The following is a 13,151-nucleotide window of genomic DNA, read 5'->3' as shown; positions in this document are numbered from 1 at the left end:
GACTCTCCAGTCTCTCAGAACCATCTCCTATTCTTGGTCTTGGGAAAGGAGAGCAAATACACAGGGCTGAGTGAATTAAATAAACTATGAACTTGAATTTGACAAAGACCACAGGAGAGATCGAAGTCATTAGAAGTACCTTAATCATCCCAGCCTGTTTTAAGCAGTTCTGGCCCAGTGAATGTCCTCCTCCATGCCCCTGCTGATTTCTGCACAGCAACTTCTGCAGCAAGCAAGGGTAAAGTCAAATCTGGGCATAGGTCCCTAGTCTCATCCAGAAGACTGCTGTAAGCACAGCCTTCGCTGGACCGTTTCTTTGTCATAACTTTGTGCGTTTCTGAATATAGGAGTTTAATATAATAGGAGCAGAGATCTCATTTCTAGAAGTTTTAAGAGTACTTTTGTCTGGATGATTCAGACTCCATACCAGCTAGCCTCTATCTGGATTGCTATTGTGTCTGTGTTGCTTCGTGCTCCTTGTGTCAGAGATGACAGGTGTCTTTATGCCAGGCAAGGTGCGGAAAATAGCATAACACAGATGGCTGCCAAAGCCTGTGACCTATCTAACAATGATGATTTTTATAGTCTCAGAATTAGGGCACACTGCTTTCGGGTTCTCATTAGAAACTCCCAAGATGCTGCTGCCTTTTTTTTTCCTTTTGGATATCTGAAAGTGACCTTATTTAACCATAACTTTGAAGTTCTCTATAGAAAACTTGCCACCATGAGGCTGTAAATGGTTTCCTAAACTTGTCCTTTCTTTTCCCTATCCCCCTGCAGCTCAGCCTGAGACCCACAGTGGCAGAGCTACAAGCTCGAAGGATCCTGCGGTTTAATGAGTATGTAGAAGTCACCGATTCTCCCGACTACGATCGCCGGGCAGACAAGCCCTGGGCCAGGTTAACACCTGCAGACAAGGCAAGAGCCCTTGTGGTTTTAGCCATGATTTTATTTGTTCATGATTTTATTGCTTTTCTTGAAGCTTCCAGTATCCACTTACCCTTCCTCCCCCCATATACACACACACAGTCCTCCCACGAGGCTAGATAGTACCAGATAGGTCCACAATTTCCTGCCTTGGTTATTTAAGCCACTTAAGTGGTATATTTAGTAATATCATTGAGGTTCTTTCAGGTAAGTCTCGGAAAAATTCATTCTCAGTTACCATGTGACCTGTCTGCATTCGTGCCTGGATTGAGGGTGGGGTGGTCCTACAGCCATGATTTATCCTTACCTTTGAAAAATATAATTTATGCAAGTTATCATTTTAAAAGGATATGTTAAGGGGTATCTGGCTGGTTCAGTTGGTAGAGCATTTGACTCTTGATCTCAGGGTCATGAGTTCAAGCCCCATGTTGGGCATGGAGCCTACTTAAAATAAAAATTTTAAAGATAGTAATGAATAATATAAAGGGATATATTAACAGTGAAAAAGGTATTGATCTATATTAAGGCCAGCACACTTTTTCTATAAATGGCCAGAATAAATATTTTAGGCTTTGTGTTTGTGATCCATACTGTCTTTGTTGCAATAGCTCAGCTCTGCCATTAGAGTATGAAAACAGCCATAGGCAGTATATAAATGAATGGATGGACATGTGTTCCAATAAAACTTCATTTACAAAAACAAATGGTGGGCTAGATTTGTCCTGTGGGCCATGGCTTACCAATAATATAATATATTATATTATATTATATTATATTATATTATATTATTGATATATATTATATATCTATATAATATATACTTATTTTATATCTATATAATATATACTTATTTTATATCTTTTATATAATATAAGTATATATTATATAGATATATAATATATATCATAGCTCACAGTCCAGAAAAACTACAATATAGGAGTATTCAGCAAAATTAGGCAGTGTCGGGGCGCCTGGGTGGCTCAGTGGGTTAAAGCCTCTGCCTTCAGCTCAGGTCATGATCCCAGCGTCCTGGGATCGAGCCCCACATCGGGCTCTCTGCTCAGCAGGGAGCCTGCTTCCTCCTCTCTCTGACTGCCTCTCTGCCTACTTGTAATCTCTGTCTGTCAAATAAATAAATAAAATCTTTTAAAAAAAAAATTAGGCAGTGTCAACAGCTTTCCAAACTGATCGCTCTGGTTTACCCTTCCACAGCAAAGGTTACCCGTCATCCAATATTCTTGCCAACATGTGATAGTCAGTTTTTTTTTTGTTTCGTTTTTATTGTTTGTTTGTTTGTTTTTTAACATGACAACCCAGTGGTTAGGAAATAACATCATTATACTTATATTTTGCCTCTCATTAATTATTAATGAGGTTGAGCATATTTTCATGCACATTGGGCATTCAGGTTCCACTTCTGTACCTTTTGTCTATTTGGGGGGGGAGTTGTCAATTTCTTGTTGATTCATAGGAGTTCTTCATATATTCCAGTTTATATATTGCAAATACATATGTATCTTCCAATTTATGGCATTTCATTCTTTTTATGGTTATCTTTTGACACAAAGAAATTTCTTAAATTTAATGGAATGAATTTATCCACCTTTTCTTTGTGGCTTGTGATTTTGTTTCTTTGAAAAAATTCTTCTCATACCAAAGTTGTAAGTGTATTCTGCTAGACTGTTTTCTAAAACATTTATAGTTTTGCTTTTCACATTTAAATTGTTACAACTGATGTTTTTAGAAGATATAAGATATGCCTTGAGCTCTGTGGATCATCTTTAATGTTTCCTGGGTTGCTATTTGCTCTTTCTCCTAATTTTCTTGGCTTCATTTGTTCATTCTTTTCTAACTTAAGGTGAACTCTTTAAATCATTAACCTTCTGAGGTACCTAGGTGGGAGCATCTGACTTCAGCTCAGGTCCTGACCTTGGGATCCTGGGATTGAGCCCAGTATCCCAGGCTCAGCTGGGAGTCAGATTCTCCCTCTCTCTCTGCCCTTCCCGCAAATCCCTCCCCGCATACCACCACCCCTGTTCTCTCTCAAATGAATAAATAAAAGCTTTAAAAAATAAGTCATTAACCTTCTTCCTTTCTTATTTTCTGATACAACCACTGAAGGCTATAAATGATGCCATATGTCAGTGGTTCCCAACCTTAGCTGTACATTGCTCTCAAGGGCGGGGGTGGGGGAGCTTTAAAAATGGTGATTCCTGGGTCTGGGTCCCACCCCCAAAGATCCTGATTTAAGTGGACTGTAGTGTGACTTTAAATATTGGGATTTTAAAGGTATGTGGTCAGTAATTATAAATGTCCCATATATCCTCAAAAACAGTGTACGTTCTACAGTTCTGGGGTATGGAGTTTTAAATATGTCTGAAACTTAAATTTGTGAGTCTCATTCAGATTTTTGTATCCTTCCTTTTTTTTTTTTTTTTCTTTTTTGTCTGCTTGGTCCCAGACCAAGAGAAGGATGTGTTACCTCTACTACTGCATATATGGATGTTTCCTTCTCTTTATAATTCTGTTTTGTGTCAATAGATGTATTTAAGTTTAGGATAATTACATTTTCCTGATGAAGCCTTTATTATGAGACTCTACCCAAGAAATGCTTTCTGTTGTAAAGACTGTTTTATCTAATACTATTTTAATATAAAGTTGAGTTATTTTGGACCACCTTAGTGCTAGGAATCCAGGCTGTAAACCCATGTGAGGGCTACTTACTGGTTCATATTCTCAGGGTAGATCTCATTCTGCCTCACCTGCTAAGCACCAGCATGACATTATCTGTTATCCTCTGGGGATCAGACATTCTAGCATACTCTTCACTGGAGCTATGCCATGAAACCCCTCTCTGTGGTGGGAGGGTTATTCATGCGGCTTTCCACCTTTGGCAGGTTTCGTCTCTGGTCTTTAGTATCTCACCACACTATGAAAATGACTGCCCTCAGTCACCACTTTTAACATAGCAAATGCCCTCAAGGTCAAAGGCAATGTCATTGCTCAGCTTACTTCATTTCTTTGAGCTTCATCTTCATTTATTCTTTCTGTCAATAAGAAAGTAAACTATACTGACTGAGGAAAAAAAAAACTTAAAAATTTTTTTTAAAAAAGAAGAAAAAAATAGTGTACACTGTTTACAAGTTTTCTTCCATTCTCCTCCCCTAGTTGTGTGCTTTTGGTTATTCACCTCTCATTTATTGGCCACTAGATGACCCTGTTCAGTCACCATTTCTGCGTAGTGAACTTCCCAAAACTTAGTGGCTGAAAATGACAACCATTTTATTCTATCTTACAGATTTTTCTGGGTTGGGGATTTAGTCAGGGCTCAGCTGGGCAATTCTTCTGCTTTTTGTGAGGTTGACTGTGGTCACTCAGTGTCCCTCAGCTGACAAAGAGGTTGTTGTGGAGGGTCCCAGATGACTTCTTTACATGTCTGGTGTTTTTGAGAGGATGGCTCAGAAGCTAGGCTTGGTTGGGGCTGTCCACCAGAGCACCTACACATGGCCTCTTCAGCAGAGTGGCCTCGGAGTGGTCAGACTGCTTACATGGTAGCTGGCTGTCCCTGGAGCAAGTGCCCCAAGAAATGAAGGTGAAAGCTCTATGGCCCTATCTGACCCCAGTTCAGAAGACACCTAGCTTTACTCCACCACTTTCTTTTAGTTTTAAGTGGGTCATACAAATAGTCCAGCTTCAGCGCAAGGGGCGTTAGCTCTGCCTCCTAGTGAGGGATCAGCTGGGTCATACTGCAGAAGAACTTGAGGGCTAGAGGTGTGATTGCTGCCATCTTTTACAAATATAATTGCCACATCCACCATTCCCAGCTGGCTTGATATTCAAATGCTGAGCTTCTGAGAAGCAGGTAGGGGGTGTCCAGGGAAATGAGTAAAGACCACATCAGGTGCAAAGTATGCAAGCCACGAGAGTCTCGATGATTAAATTTCCATACCCTAGAAATAGTTTCTAACTCATGTCTGTTGTTGAAAGGTTAAACTCCTCCATCTTTAGTTATAATGGAAAGGATTTTTCTTTTTAACTTTGTGTTGAAACAAAAATAGATTTTTCTGCTGGACTTCTAAACTGCAGGGGAGATCTACTTGGTCAGTTTTTCTTCTGTAGGCCTAGTGTCTGTTCAAGAGTACTTTTAAGGCACATGACTGGCATCTCCCCTGCAGAGCAAACTTTGAGCCCCAGAACATGGCCAGAACCCCTCCCTCCTCATATCTGAGGCTCATTTTATACCTTGTGACATTGTCTATCCCAGTGCTCCTGACACTTGTGAAAGTCTAAAGGGCAGTATTTTTAGAACTGGATTTATATGTAATTTTTTTTCCTCGAAGAAAAATAGGAATAATTTCTTTTAGATTAAAAGAATGTTGTATACTTTTTAAAGATAGAAAAAAAGCAACCGTTTAAAATGCCACTAATGTAAGCACATTGTGTATTCATGAGTGACTCATGTTTGTTGGCAAAAATCAGAATATTCAAAAATACAAAAAGAAATACCAATTATAATGCACAGCAATGCATATTATTTTCTATCTAAAAATGAAATTATTTGTTATAATAAATATTTATTTGTTTTCTCAAGAAGTTAAAAGAGGAGTATAATGAAATAAAGTTATTTGTTTTCTCTAGAAAAAATAAAGTTATTTGTTCTCTCTAGAAGTTAAAAGAGGAGTATAATGAAATGTTACTTATTGCCTAGAGTTACTAAAACTGTCAGTCGTGATTTTAGAGTGAAAATAATACATGCTAATCATCATTATTACAAGTATATCTGGATTTTTGTTGCTTTTTAAAAGATCTTCATAATGCTTCATAAAAATACTTCATAATGCCTAATGATCAGGTTAAAGAGAGTATCTTATTGAGTGAGTATATATTTTATTCTGTCCATAGGTAATATATTTTATACCAATTAAGTATAAAAATCTGTGATTTAACTTTCATGTTAAAAAAGTTTTACTTTTTATAACTTTGAACTGTATATCCCATTATTGAAAAAAAAAATTATTGGAACTAAGTATTTCCACCTCTGCTCTCAAACACTGAACTTCCTGCCTCCTAAAGGCATCATCCCTTCTCTCTCTTTTCTTAGTGCTCTGTCTTAGCCCCACTAAGATACTAACTACTTTGCATTTAAAAAAATCTTTGCAATTCAAGTATAAAGAGAAGAAATCAGGAGGCAGTCAATAACCAGTCAATGCCCATTCTATGAAAATAACTGTAGGGAATCTCATAAATCTGATAGTCTTATTAAATTGCTCAAATTAGGAGAAAGAAGTGGTGGGAGAAATGCCTTATTAATTGTGAGGGGTTTTTTGTCTACCCCCCCATTAATTGTGAATTTGATTGAGCTTAATTCACCTTTGAGACACCATTTTTAATCTTAGAATATATGTATTTGAGTAGAGCACTAGAAACAGATGCTCATACAGTAAGATATAATGTCTGTCTGTATCTGTGCTGAAGTAGAAAAATGAGCCCTAAGATGATAGGACAGACAGGACCAGAGGAGGCCTGAAGACTGAAGCTCACCAGCAGTTGTCATCCCCCTGGGTAGGCTATGGAAGCTCTGTCCATGGTGGAAAGGGGAGGGCAGGCTTTGGAGCTGGGCACATAAAGGTATGATTCCTGACTTGGCCACTTGGAAGATGCAACTTTGGCCGAATCATTTAACTCTGGTTTCCTCACTGGTAGAGCCAATTATATCCATCTTGGGAATTAGGTAGTGTATCCATAAAGTCCCAGTTCATCAATAGATGGTAGAGCTCACCAGTGTTACATCCATGGGCAAGCTTGATAATCTAAGCTTTCTTCCCCACAGGTGAGATTTTCACTGTGCCGTGAAGCCTCAGTTTACAGTCTAGTCTAAAATTATCTAGTGAAAGAATTGAAGATTCTGATGATACATGGATTTGTCCAAGAAGTTACTCAAGAAGTAATTCTTTATTAATATATTAAGAACTGTCTTATACCAGGGACGTAAATATGAACACAGTACCCTTTCAGGAATGTACTGTCTAAACAGGACGAGGTTGCAGCAAAGACAGATGATTTTAATTCTATACAGACATAATCTTGGCCTGTTCCTGGTTGTCCTGCAGCAAAGAACAGTACACTTACCTATGGTATTGAGCTTGATGAATAATCAAGAACTTCCCTCCAAGGGCACCTAGGTCACTCAGTCAGTTAAGCATCTGCCTTAGGCTCAGGGGGTGATCTCTGAGTCCTGGGATCAAGCCCTGAGAGGCCGGCTTCCTGCTCAGTGGGGAGTCTCCCTCTCTCTCTCCCTTTCCCCACCTCCGCTACTGGCACTGTCTCTATCTCTCTCTCAAATAAATAAATACAGTCTTTAAAAAAAAATTCCCCCCTTGTTCCATATCAGTTTTTTTATCAAAGAAATAAGCAAAAAAAACATCAAATAAGGGAACTCCAGTTAATCTTGGCCTCACAGCTCACGTTGTTTGAGAAGGCAGCAGAGTCCATATTTTCAACAAATCACCAGCTCCTTATGGCAAGGGTGATCCCTGAGCCGACTAGAGGGAATTAAGCAGACCTTCTCACACCAGTTATCACTGGTCAGTTTTAAACTTCATTTCAGTTATTCTTCTTTCCTCTCTCTTCTTTGTAATTCTCAACGGTACCAAAAATGCTGTGTATTCAGTCTCAGGGTGTTGGTTTTGTTTCAGTCCTAGAAATACCTGGTTTCTGGGGCACGTGGGTGACTCAGTCGCTTAAGCATCTAACTCTCGGTTTTGGCTCGGGTCTTGGTCTTAAGGTCGTGAGGTGGAGCCCTGCGTCAGTCTCCACACTCGGTGGGGAGTCTGCTCCAGATTCTCCCTCTTGCTCTGCCCCTCCTGCCACTGATGCATGTTTGTGCATACTTGCTGTCTCTCAAATAAATAACTAAGAAAGAAAGAAAGAAAGAAAGAAAGAAAGAAAGAAAGAAAGAAAGACCTGGTTTCAGCTCAGTGGTTAACTAATGTTGGTCCAGCTCAGCACCATTCGGGCTCCAGTCTCACCACAGCAGCCTGGCTCTTTCTGTCCCATATCTTCCTACAGAATCAGTTCCATTTACATTTATGGGAAGAGTCCTTAGGCCTAAACTCTGGTCTCATTTGCATAGAAGGGAGTTAAGATTATTGTACCTGTATTTTCTGAACATGAAGCATCTTTAATTACCCTTTTCCTCTCATAACCCTCTCAGGAAACCTCTTTATTTATTTTTTAAAGGTTATTTATTTATTTATTAGAGAGAGAGCAAAGCCTTCAAGAGAGAACATGAGTGGAAGGGGAGGGGCGGAAGAAGCGGGAGAAATCAGACTCGCCGCTGAGTAGGGAGCCCAATGCAGAGCTCGATCCCAGGACCCTCGGATCTTGACCTGAGCTGAAGGCAGAGGTTTAACTCACTGAGCCTCCCAGGTGCCCCAGGAGACCTTCTCTTTAAATAGTAAGAGGAAGCAACTCTTGGAATAAAATTGTGGTAGTCCTGCAGTGAACTTTTAAAAGGAGTATTGCTTTTCTTTAATTGCCTGTAGTTACATCTTGCTGATATATATTTTCAGACAACCAGTCCCTATAATTTCACATCGCATTCATTGCCTATAACTGACTCATTATTCCTAATTACAAACCAGCACACACAACATGGAGATCTGAGGCAATTATCTGGATGACTTAGGCCCTGAAGCTCATTTCAGTGAAAAGACTGTGGGTCTTAAAGTAAGAAGGCCTATGTATGAGCCCCATCTTTGTCCCTAACACCCATTTGATGTCTAGCAAGTGACATGATCTCTCAAGGCCTCTGTCTTATCATTTGTAAGAGGATACAGCGTTCCGGTTATCAACTCCTAGTGACTTAACCGTCTTTCTTTGCTTGCCCCTTCCAAGATGGCTCCTTCACCAGCACATCTGTGCCTTGTTGCTCCTTGGCCTCTCTCTCCATCCCCATGGCTTCTCATCCTTATAGGCCTCTTCCTGTACCTTGGCTTTCTCACAGTGTGGTTTCCTGAGGGTAGTCACATTTTTTTTTAACATGGAAACAAAAGATGCCAGGCCACTTAAGAGCTAGATTCCAGACTGGCTAAACTTCACCCCTGGTGTACTGTGTTGTTTAAAGCAATGGCAAGACTTGTCCAGATTCAAGGCTGGAGAAACAGACTCCACCTCTTGATGAGGAAATGCCAAAGTCACATTGCAGATGAACATGTGGGATAGGCCCAAAAATCTTGAACTTTCTCAGAAAAAATGCATATGTATATCGTCATAAATGAATTGTCAGTGTTACTAATGTAAGGGCTGTTTAGCACATAGTTCACCATTGAAAATGAACTATACTGTACTCTTTTTTTTTTTTTTTTTGCAGATTCTGTATCTCAACTGGTTCTAAAAGAATGCTTTCATTAACTTTTGTCAGACTCTTAGATTGATAGCCAACCTACTATTGAGAATAAGGACTTTGCCTTATTTGTCTGAGTCTCCTTCAGTGATGTTATCTTCTTGCCCAAAGTAGACTCTATAAATAACAGTGAAAGAATTGTTAGTCTCAATCATAAACTAAAATCTATTTCTTCTTTCGGAAGGTTCACTGTAAGTGTACAAAGCACTTTCACGTATGCTCTTAGTGGAGCTTTAAAATACTGTGAGGAATCCTCATCCCCATTTTCCAGAGGGGAAAACAGGTTTTGGAGCAAAATAATTCACTGAGGGTCCCACTGCTATTGAAGGCATAGGTGAGGTGGCAACCCATGACTTCCAACACCAAGTGTATCTAGTGACATCTTAACATTCAGAGAAGAAATTTAAAATGAACATGGAGACAAGATTCTCTGGCACTACCCATATTTAAAAAAACTTCATTTCAAGGAAGTCTTTCCAATAGATGCTAACTGGAGATTGTATTATAGGGCGTATTCACTGTTTTCGGCTCCGGGGTTAGGTATCAATATATACAGTGAGTACGACAGAGTTTCCTCACTGTGCTCTTCCTTGTGAGACAAGATGAATGGTCTTACCACAAGTGTCTCTCTGCTTGCTTCATCTCTTTCAGAACCTAGTAGCAAGAATTATTGCCACAGTTTCCAACCGCAGGTTCCCCATAGAAAGTACAGAGGCTGAGGAATACGAGTAGGGAGATGTGAGCAATGTATGACTGCAGGATTTAAATCTAACCCAGACAAGCCTGTTGGGGGAAAGCTTGTATATCGCAGAGTGACAGTCAGTGATGGGAGGAGGCCAGAGAGAAGCCTCAAGGCTTCCTTCTGTCTTTTCCCTTTTTCTAAAATTCATCATTTTCCAACCACAAACTAGATTTTCTTATCTCTCAGCAAAGTCATTCTCTGTGGTTTGCACTATTTGAAGTTGGGGCTGAAGAGTCCATCTCTCAGAGATTAGGTTATGGGGATGTTTTTATTAATAATTTTACTTCATGTGAGGGAACCTGCTTAGTGGAGAAATTAGGAAATAAAGATAAGCACAAAGTTGAAACCAGAAACCATCCGTGATCCAGTCACCGTTGTTAATAGATAACTGATGTTAATGTTTTGATGATTATCTCAGTTTTTCAACCTAAGGGACATAAGCATCTCTTCAAACCCCAGCATCTATGTGACATGGGTTATGTGTTTGCTATGTGGTAATAGTAATCACATCCGATTAGTACATTTTCTTTGAGTGGCTTTAAGTGCTGTGCTGAAATTTTTCATTCTGATTGTCTGAATTTTCAATATTAAAGAATAAATAAGCAACTGCCTTCTCAGTAGTTCTATGGCAGTTGGTCAAAGCCATGTTGTTGTGGGTGGTATGAAATGCAGAACTTTCATAGGAAAATGATGCTGTTTCTCAGAAAATCTTGGGGTGCCTGGGTGGCTCAGATGATTAAGTGTCTGCCTTCGGCTCAGGTCATGATCCCAGTGTCCTGGAATCAAGCCCTGCATGGCGCCCCACATCAGGCTCCCTGCGAGCAGGGAACCTGCTTCTCCCTCTCCTTCAACTGCTCCCCCTGCTTGTGCTCTCGCTCTCTCAAATAAATAAATAAAATCTTAAAAAAATAAAGGTGCTTTCCCGTAGCACAGACATACTCATTGTGGTGTCAGATGAGGAAGGAAAGAAAGAAGGAAGGGAGGAAGGAAGGAAGAAAATCTTGTGACCTGGCTATTCTTGTGGTCCTCAAAGGTGGGGGATGTATGTGACTCAGACCAGGCCCCAGGATGGGTTTAGCAAAGGCCTTCTTCCTCTCCTCCTCGTCAATGACACTTCAAGGAAATCTGCCCTGGTTTTGGTATGATATTACATTTATCTTACCTTTACCTAATAGAAATTAGGACTCTCTTTTTGCAAGACATTTCTTAGAAGAATGTCTGCTTTGTTGATGGTGTATATAGGCTGAGGAATTATGTGACCTAAGCAACAACTTTGTTTATCTTTTTTTTTTTTTCCTTATTTAGGCAGCAATAAGGAAAGAACTAAATGAATTTAAAAGCACAGAAATGGAAGTTCATGAAGAGAGTCGACAGTTTACAAGGTAGGTGGGCAAAATGAGGTTTGGCATATTTTATGTTATGTGTATTTTACCACAATCAAAAGAATTTTTTTTTAAAGACAGATGAGCATAACACCATCTAATGAACATTTTTAAAATTAAGTCTTTTTTTTTTCTTTCTTTCACAGAAGTCTGAATCATTCCAAAGGGCTATGTTCTGGTTTCTTCCTTAGGCTTATTTTCTGGGCCAGGAGATGAGCATTAGAATCATTCATTCTGCTCTTGAAGAGGCTCAGTTGAAGTTTTATGCTCAGAACAGATGCTGGTGAGAGCCACTATGGGCACCTATGTGTCTGCTTTGGGCTCACCATAGACATAACTTAGAGAATATAGAAACTCAATTTTCAGAAGACCTAACTTAGACTAGGAATCTAATTTTTACTGCTCCTGCAGAAGGTTACAGCAACCCTACCTTTTTTCCTCCTAGTACCCTTGGGTTTCAGTTTATTCTTGTGCTAAAACTGGAAGGGACCTGCGTGATCATGTAGTCTGACCACCCCCCTCTTCACAGGTGTTCTGTTTCTTTCTCTATAATGGGTTTATGTGCTTTGATTTTTTATAACATGTATGTTCCTAAAAATGTGCATGCCAATTAAATCTTGAAAAATTAAATTGCTAACAAGCATACCAGGATGAATGATTACATGAAGAAGACCACAGTAGGTCTTTCAGGAAAGCAAATACTGATTCCCTAGGCTTGAAACAGCCTCAGCTAGGCATATGCTCTAGTGCTACTCTCTCTGCGCTGGTTCCTGTTGGTGGCGGTGTTGTTCCATGCTCATTGGAGTATGTCCTATGATAAAGGAAGTAATGGTATAGCTTCATCATTTAATAGCAAGTCCCTGCGCTGAAGTTGGTAGAGACCTCCTTGCTCCTGTGATAATGTTTGGCACGCAGAAGAAACCCCCCTTTCTTCTGGAGGAGTTGTATTTGTCTTGCTTCCTCTTATATCATGTTTATTTGTAAATGCATTCAGGGCTCTTAGCCATCTGGATGTATAGGATTTTTCTCTATTTGAGGTCTGCTTCTAATCCTAATCGACTCTTGGACCAGTCACGTGGACAGATCAAGCCAGACCTACTGTTTGCTCCTTTTCTCCCTTCCACTTGCGGGGTCACAAAAAGTTCATTGTTGATATTTGACACCTGTGGTCCCACATCTCCAGTAAAGTTGATCATAATAAGGTGGCTGAATATTTATGGTGACATTGAGTTGGCTGGGACTTCCAGGTAACTGAACAGATAACATGCACGTGTTCGTGCCTTTGAGTCCTGACCCCTGAGATAGAGTGACTGCACTCAACCTACTCTTTATAATTCAGGATCATTTGACTTCTGCATAGTTTTCCTAGAATTCATAGTATCTGATTACCTAATTATCATTTGATAACATTGGAAGAATAAACAAAAATAGAAAAAAATCAAATTTTTAAAAAATACATTTCTATGGAAGTTCCAGTTTATGAAAAATAAACATTTTTACGGAAAGAGTTTCTTTCTCTTCTGTCGTATATTATGAACAAGTGAAAAAGAAAAGGTTGCAAGGAGAGTAAAGGTCATTTATTTTTTGCATCTATATTTGTTATGGGCACAAACCATATATTCTAATTAAGCATTCAGACAGTGCAAAAAGCCGTCAAATAAAAATGAAAACTCCCTTCACTCACTCCTTTCTCAAC

At 39.5% G+C, this 13,151-nt stretch overlaps 1 protein-coding gene across 9 annotated transcripts in view; it reads left to right on the top strand.

Moving 5' to 3' along the window:
• PHACTR2 (phosphatase and actin regulator 2) overlaps positions 1-13,151 on the top strand; it is a gene marked incomplete at its 3' end in the record, with an annotated part of 257,615 nt that overhangs the window by 234,239 nt on the left and 10,225 nt on the right. For 5 of the 9 annotated variants that reach the window (XM_082730791.1, XM_082730793.1, XM_082730792.1 and 2 more), the window contains 2 exons: positions 781-918; positions 11,379-11,459. In XM_082730791.1, the coding sequence (XP_082586917.1) occupies positions 781-918; positions 11,379-11,459 (219 nt within the window). Of the gene's footprint in view, positions 1-780; positions 919-11,378; positions 11,460-13,151 lie in introns of those variants that run through there. The other 4 variants (XM_082730790.1, XM_082730796.1, XM_082730797.1 and 1 more) reach the window with 1 other exon arrangement.

The sequence above is a fragment of the Mustela nivalis genome (genome assembly GCF_964662115.1).
Source record: "Mustela nivalis genome assembly, chromosome: 5".
Lineage (NCBI taxonomy): Eukaryota > Metazoa > Chordata > Mammalia > Carnivora > Mustelidae > Mustela > Mustela nivalis.
This window is presented reverse-complemented; position numbering and strand designations above follow the sequence as displayed.